The 7,875-nt window shown below is 37.3% G+C and overlaps 1 protein-coding gene across 1 annotated transcript; it reads right to left on the bottom strand.

Annotated features, from left to right (window-relative positions):
- Positions 1-614: 614 nt before the first annotated feature.
- On the bottom strand, positions 615-2,483 carry ch25hl2 (cholesterol 25-hydroxylase like 2). The gene has a single exon (XM_088629632.1). It carries the CDS (start codon positions 2,414-2,416, stop codon positions 1,508-1,510), a length of 909 nt encoding a protein of 302 aa, XP_088485758.1. The 5' UTR covers positions 2,417-2,483; the 3' UTR covers positions 615-1,507.
- Positions 2,484-7,875: the final 5,392 nt, after the last annotated feature.

Genomic DNA, 7,875 nt, shown 5'->3' with positions numbered 1-7,875 from the left:
TATTCCTGCAATTGCAGGGAGATCACTAATTAATACTGTAGGTTAAGAAATGCAGTTTGTATATAAGGACCACTGTCATAATGGCTACAAAACAAAACCAGCTGGACCAGTTATATCTCTGGCTGATATCTTTATGTTATGATTACTTTTGAAAAAACACATTTTTAGTGTTAAATGCCAGGAAGCCTGACCAAAATGCAAATTCTTCAAAGCCAGAAAAAAGGCAAATCTTTTATCCCTATATAACAAATGTTATCATTATACTTCTTAAGAACCTTGTAGCAGGGGAGTCATGGTCCAAAGAAGATAATGTATACTCACACCTGGTCCTGGTTTTGGAGAGCCACAGTCTTGTGAGTTTTTAAAACAGAGTTTTGTTGTTATATAACAACACATTTTTGTTGTTGTAGAGAGTTTGTTAGTAGCCATTAGAAAATTAAATCATTGTTCATGGCTAAAATTATATCTAACTGCTTGTTTTATTTTTTTGTGTGACTTAAATGCTTCATATTATACTGTATATGATGTACAATAAATTGTACAAGAAAATTAACACCCTGTTATGACTTTATTTTAAGGTATTGTCTCCCCAGAAAGAGACACTAGACTCAAAGTTTGAACTTAGACAGAGAGTTTTAATTTCTTTCATCAGTGTCATTTAAATTCAATTCAGATTCTTTCTTACAACACCAACCAACCAATACAGTACAGCTTTCCTTCTGAAAGGAAACATCTCTTGATTTCATTTCAGAATTGTAATTAACCTGCCTGTGAATTTGCAAGCTTTAAAAACCACCAAGATATACGGCACATACTGTAACTGAAAACATTTGAAATATTAACTCTGCAGTAATGTTTTAAATAATTATATTAATTTATGAAATATTCAAATCATAGTGTCAGTTTTTAAGGAGTAGGTCTTAGTATTGATACTATAAAATCAGATTTACATCTAAAAACCGAATTAAAAGGTGAGGCAGCATTTTGTTTTAGACTGTGGTTACACAGAAAAGGTTGACTGTATGTTATTAATAATTAATTAAGAAATTCATCAGAACTTAATGAAACCTAATATATATGTCAGTGTATTAAAATAACATTTAATGTAATCATCAACTGGTAGCATGGATTACAGAAATTAATATTGTACTTAAAGTTAAGTAAATGCATCCTAGAATGCATTAGTTCACACTCTCAGACCAGGTTATGAAATCTCTGCCAAGACTGAAGACCAGTTGGTTATAAGACTGAATAGAACATACTGAACTGTTTTCTTGGAGTGTCAATAAATAAAGATTGAAAGAACTTTAAAAGCTATTATATTTGCAGCTACCAGAAGACATTTATGTAATTTAGCTGAGCATATTTTATCGCCAGTTAAAATAGCTAAGTTGTCTGAAAGAGGCACTATTCATTATTATGATTTTCCTAATTAAAGGAAGTTTTATTTCCACCTACATAACACACCGTCGTTGAGTTCTCCCTGTCACTTACACAAAGTACGTGTTCAGTTAGAAGTCTGTAACTGTCGCTTTCTTTTTGTTGACCTGTCCTTCAGAGCAGCTGAATGGCAGAGGGCTGAACTTGTACCTCCCAGCCAATCCCAGTGGGAGAAGAAAGGAGCAAAGTTGGTGTGAGGCTGCTGGTGATGAGCATCATGCTTGATCGACCCTCCCCAAAGCCCAAAGGGAATCAGGTTATGAAGGGACCAAGGAAAGTCATAGCCACAGTGGTCATCTGTGGAGATCCAGATGTTGAAGACCATAAACCCCCAAGTGGTGAGACAGTGACACTGGAGGATGAGAGGATCCACTGTGGTCCAGAATCCTACGCAAAAAAGCTCCCAGGCTGACAGATACTGAGTGACAAGGCTGAATGGCTCATAGTACTGGTGGTGGATGGCATGAAAGGTTCTGTAAAGCCATCCTATTTTGTGGTGCAGGAGATGCCACAGGTAGAACTGAAAGTCAAAGAGGATAGTGCAGCCTATGATGCCAAACACAAACTCAGCTAGACCAGGTGCATTTTTGGGCAGGGGTGTTGAGGGTCTCCAATACCACTGACCCACTGCTGCAGGAAAGATGTAGACCAGGTGGTTGTATGTGGTGACGCCCAGGGTTGTCCATATATTGTTCCAGGAAACCGACTTCTCCGGGTGGATCTTGTACTTGTTAATGCAATTCCACCTAGGGGCCAAGATATCCAGAAACGTGTAGAGAGCCACTGACAAGAAGTAGTTAGATACAGAGAGGACAATAGGAAAGAGAGGTGATCGCAAGGTGTCTTGATAATTACTGCGTAAGTAGTTCCAGAACGGCTGCAGTAGAGACTCTTCAGGGAGGTCGAAAGAGACATTTTCCACATGAAAGGCGTGAAAGGTGCCACAATAAATTGTCTGTAGTTTGTTGCATGTCATTTTCAAATATAATGATAGAAACCTAACTTTTAAACGTTTGTTTTATATGAAGCAATAGTAGTTCCAAGTTCAGGATTCAATTCAAGTGGTTTACTCCTTCACTTCATCTTTTATATGCTCCTAGGCACCACCTCCTTGAGTGAAAGCGAAAGCTTATTTTAAATTCTTTTATTTCTGTTGGGAATGAGGCCAATGGCACTGGCTGAGCTACACCACTGACAATTTGGACTCAAACATGAGTATTTGTAAGGCATGGAATAATACATTTTATTAACACAGTAATAAGTAGCATAATAAGAGCATAATAAGAGCTCAACAAGGCTCTCAGCTGTTTTCAAGCTTGCATTACTCACATCAATTGTCAAGGTGAAGATTTGATATCAAAGGTTTCAATCCAAATATGAATATGACATTGTTGTGAGAGAACTCTACTTTGTACAGTAAATGTGGTGAACTTTAATTGCATTTTAGACATAAGTTAACATGTTTTTATTACTCTGTAATGTCTTTACTGTTCCAAACAAAACTTTTATACAGTCAACATGATTAGTCATGATTAGTAAGAGAAGAAAGGAGAAAGGAAAGGATGGACCAGGCAGAGACCAGGGAGAGGTCGAAAGGAGCATGAATTAATGAGAGAAAGCCATGGAGGCAGGACAGAAGATGTCCCTGTAATTCTGGTTGTGACAGAGCACACGGTGTTAATCTCTGGAAAGCAGAAGTGGAAAGCCAGAGTAAGGAGGGGTTTCTTTAGCTGAGAGATGAAGAAGGAGATACAGTATGTGCCCATCTTTGGTATTAAATAGTAGAAATTTCAGTCAAGATTGCCATGTAGTAAATCAGGCACTAATGTTTTTTAAGTAAGACAGCAGAGTGGAACAGTGGTTAGCATTGCTTCCTTGTAGTGCTTGAGCCCTGTGTTCAATTCCTGGGATGTTATCTGCATTGAGTTTGTATGCCTGTTTCCATATGGGTTTCCTCCTGCAGTCCAAAATTGTACTGATTTAATTAGAAAATTGGTTTCATTGGCTTAGAAAATTGACCCTAGTGTGTGTGTGTCTGTCTGTGTGTGCCCTGTGATGGACTGGCGTCCTCTCTATTGGAAGTATAATCTTTATCTAGCATCCCATGATAATGTATAAGCATAACAAATGCAAGCAAGCAGTTAAGAAGTTCTTATTGTTTGTTGAGCAAACCTTCACAAATGTGTACCCAATGTGTTGATGCAGAAATATACATCAATTATTTTATTGCACTTCTGTAACCAAACTATTTTTATGCAGTCACTGAGCTTACCATTGCAAAAAAAAATACCCTGTTGGTTGCTATTGAGCTAATCCATCAATCTATCCATTTGCTAACTGCTTCTACCTATTCCAGGTTGTGGTCATTGAGCTAATATTGCAGGTACAGTAAAGGTATGCTTTATGTACATAACACAATTATATATACAGAAATCAAATGTAGTCAGTATTTTATTAAAATATATAAAAACGGCTTCATTGTCCAAAATGTCCCATAATGTAAGAGAATGTATTTTTAAATTAAATCCTGACATTTTTCCCATAATTAAAACAATATTACTGTATGTTCTTACCACTGTTGCCATACAGCTTTTAGGTACTGGTTTTCTTTCTGAGCTGGAGCATTTTATGTGTGGAGTTTCCATGTTCTTTCTGGGTTTTTTGGAGCAGCCAAAAGGTTAATTGATGTCTCTAAAATGTACTCGGTTATGTACCCTTTGATGGATGAAAACCCATTTAGGGTTCTCTTGCCCTGGCTCCAGGCTGACACAACAAAGATTAAGGGGCTTTCTGAGAGCTGCTGGTTGTTTTTTTGGTTTACTTCATGCCACCTATTGTACATAAGTAATTACATATTTGAAATGTAATGTTTGTTCTTCATTTGTCTTTCCCCAAACGTTTATTTTGTGAACCCTTCTAATAAATAATGGTTTACAGCGACTGGATGCTTCAAGGTAGTCCAAAGTAATATTAGACAAAGAACAATATTATTATTTTTTATTATATTTAACTATATACAGTACGCTTGGAAAACAGTATGTTTTGTGAATAAAGCATTTTACATATCTTAAGGAGCGACCTTCAAATTGAAGGTTTACCAATGTGCTCTGAAGGGTTGTAGTAATACACTGTGGCTGTGTTCCATCATCTTGTTACAAATGCTCTAAAGAATTACCGGTTTTGCTGAGAAAAAAAGACTGGCCTTACACACTTTGGGTTGACACAACATCATTTTTAATCTTTACAATATGTTGCGATTTACTGTAGGTTTGTGAAAATGGCAAAAGGAGGATATATTATGGGGGTGAAATATATACAGGGATGAAAGTACAGCAAAAACATTTTTGACACATCCAGAAGAGCTATTTTTCATTTTTGGTCAGCTGTAGCTTAATTTATTCCCTTAATTGAGGGAGAATTAAGAATCTGAAACAGTACAAAGCAGAAAAAGAACATAAAAAAGAAAGCAAAATGCCAGACAGATGACATTTCCCAATTAAGTACAGAAGTTTGCAAAAAGGGACATTAAATCATAAGAGAGATTACTGAGATGAGGAGGCTTTTGGGCTCATCTTCATTATTTGGTTGTTATTATCCTTTCTGCTATTAATTTTCAGAAAAGACCTCCTCTTCTCTGTACTGCATACTGCTAATTTAATTTTCACTTTGATTCCTGAAAGTTGAAAACAACCTTGTTAATGTTGTTTTTCTGACTGAGTAGTAAATGCAGGGATACTCATCCAAGGTCACACGTATTTCAATACTTCAAAAATGTTTTGTAGTAAGGAAGGAATTAACGGATGGAGGTGGAGGTTATGGAAAATTGTACAATAATTAAATCGTGTAACCAATTCTACATTCTGTTGTTTAAGAAATGCAAGCAAACTTAAAAATAATTTTCAAAGAACAAAAACCAGAAGACACAGCGTCCAGCAAGAACAAAGATACTGCTGCTGACACAGGGTAAAAAAATTTGGACTACATGCAAAATGATCACAGGCATTATCAAATAATATGTAGTTATAATGTAAGTATGCAATTAAAAAGTTTAGCATTCTTCTTTTTTTTCTGAAAGTATCTGCAAACACAATTTTCCTCTCACTTTTGAAATGTAGTGGACATCTGGTTTGCTCAGAAAGCTGCGGTGAAATTGTGTACAAATGTTAGGCAGCTCTGTACAAGCCACATACAATACAGTATCTCCACCACAGCTTGCCTGTGTTTTTTCTGCAGCCACATTGTGGTGTCTTTTGTTTGCACTTTATCTCTGCTCAGGTAACACTTCAGAATGGTCCATTCTTCTGTGTTTATTTCAGTTGATTTAAAATGTTACGGGCTGATGTCTATTGTCTTCCCTGTTGGAGCTGATGAAAGACCCACATTGTGTGTACAGTTTCTATCATTATAATGTCTCCTGCAGCATTCGATTTTTAACACGACACAGGGAGCACAGAGTTTCTGCACCAACCCTAGGAGACACATCCTACACTGACAGTACTGCAATACTGTACAAACACAGACAATTCCCACCCTACCCACTGCACAGCTCAGCCAGCTGTGTGCCACTGTTTGGGAAATCCTGGTGCCAACCTGAGACACACTTAGGACTTTTATTGGATCCCAATAACTTGTAAAGCAATCAGAAGGTCCATGTTTGATCTGGGCTTGTGCAATTGTGTATGGATTTCAGTAGTTTAATGATTTTCAGATTGGTGAAGATATAAAAATAGACATCACTGCATCCTCCAGGTCTTTGCCTGTCTTTCTACTAAATAATATTTATATATTATATAAACGTACAATGACCTAGGAGAATAAAATGAGTATAAAAGAGTGGGGGCATAATGCCTTTCTCAATCAATTTACTGGCCTGATGTTGCTTGTTCGCCAAATATTTGACTGTATTCTAAAACAGAATCACCTGCTCCTGTTCCTCACATAAAAACATATTCTTTTTCATTTTTTATTCTTATACACTGTAAGTCAGCCTCCTCAGAATCTTTTTTATAACTTGTACACATATAGTACTGTATATGTGTACGTGTACTGTTTGAATGTATTCACTCACCATGCAACAATATCTGGTTTTGAAACAAAGGAACTTAAGCCCACATGGTTAAGAAACAACAGCAGTTAGACTTTCCTAAGTTCTTTCACAATGTGAAACGTTAGCCTGTGGACAGTTCTTCTCACCCTAGGAGAATGTAAACCAACCACCATAGTAACGTATCATCCTTTTTGCAACAAATTCACAAAGAACTTATTAACAGGAAAATGGCAACTTATTTTTTGCTGTAGATGCACTGATATGTTATTGAATGGATATGACATGATTAACATTTGTGATCAACAGGCTTAAAAAAAAACAGGGGCTCTACTTCGAAAGTCACAGGCAAGAATGGCCACCACTGGAAGCAATACAAGATGTGATGCTTTTTGCAGCTGGTTAAAGATTCTGTCTCATTCCTCCCATAAACCCTGGACAGGCAAGTGCACAGTTCCCTGGACTTTGAGCCCTAGAAGCCACACGGCACCTCAAGTATGAGAAGTAGGGCATCCATGGCATAACTGTCACATTCGTATCTTGCAAGGAAGCTGCTGTTGCTCAAGCAGCATGTGTATGTGTGTTGACATGCTGGATTGTTGCCAGGTGATGATGAGCCCACAGGAAGAGTAGTGAATGAGGTCTCAGGAGCTGATCGATATGTAGCCTTGTGTTGTCAGGTTGCAAATAATAACTGCAAGCAGGGTTCTGTAGTATCCTATCACTCCAGTCGAGGCCATCACAATTGGTCCCCATGTCAGTTGGTTTGTTATACACAACATTTAGCCTGCTGCAGTCATGTTCATCTTCTTCTTCATCTCTGAACAGGACTTAGCTCCACTGCTGGTGAGTCCCCCTCAGATGACTTAGTTCAGCCTTCAACATAGCAATGGCATAAAAAATGCTTCTCCCGACAAGTAACAAATTGGTTCTCTGTGTTCTTTTTCACGAGACATTCAGCAAGTTACGTACTTTAGACTTACACTTCTCTGATAAGCTGGTAATGTAACTTACAGCTGTGAGGATGTTTTAAGGATTTATGATGTTTCTCCAGTGGGTGCTGTGCATTGCAGTAGTTTACTAAAAATCTGCAGATACAACTGGAAAAATCAAATATGTCAGAATCTACACAGGTCAGATTTGTGAAGAAAAATGCAAAGGGCCTAGCAAGTGGAGTGTGCTCTTGACAATGATTCCATTTCAGGTAATGGGGGGAACCACCGTGACTTGTGGTTTTCATCACTTCTATATCAGAAAATATTTTTAATTATTTTTTTAACATTTGAATGGCATTTGTAATTAGTATCAACATGTACCAATTCTGAGTTTCAGATTTTCAGAAATGCCCTCATTCGTGTTGCCTGAAAGGTCATCAATTTGGCGCTGACACA

The sequence above is a fragment of the Lepisosteus platostomus genome, chromosome 4 (assembly GCF_059453375.1).
Source record: "Lepisosteus platostomus isolate fLepPlt1 chromosome 4, fLepPlt1.hap1, whole genome shotgun sequence".
NCBI classification, from domain to species: Eukaryota; Metazoa; Chordata; class Actinopteri; order Semionotiformes; family Lepisosteidae; genus Lepisosteus; species Lepisosteus platostomus.
The sequence above is the reverse complement of the archived record's forward strand: the minus strand, read 5'-3'. Positions and strand labels throughout refer to the sequence as shown.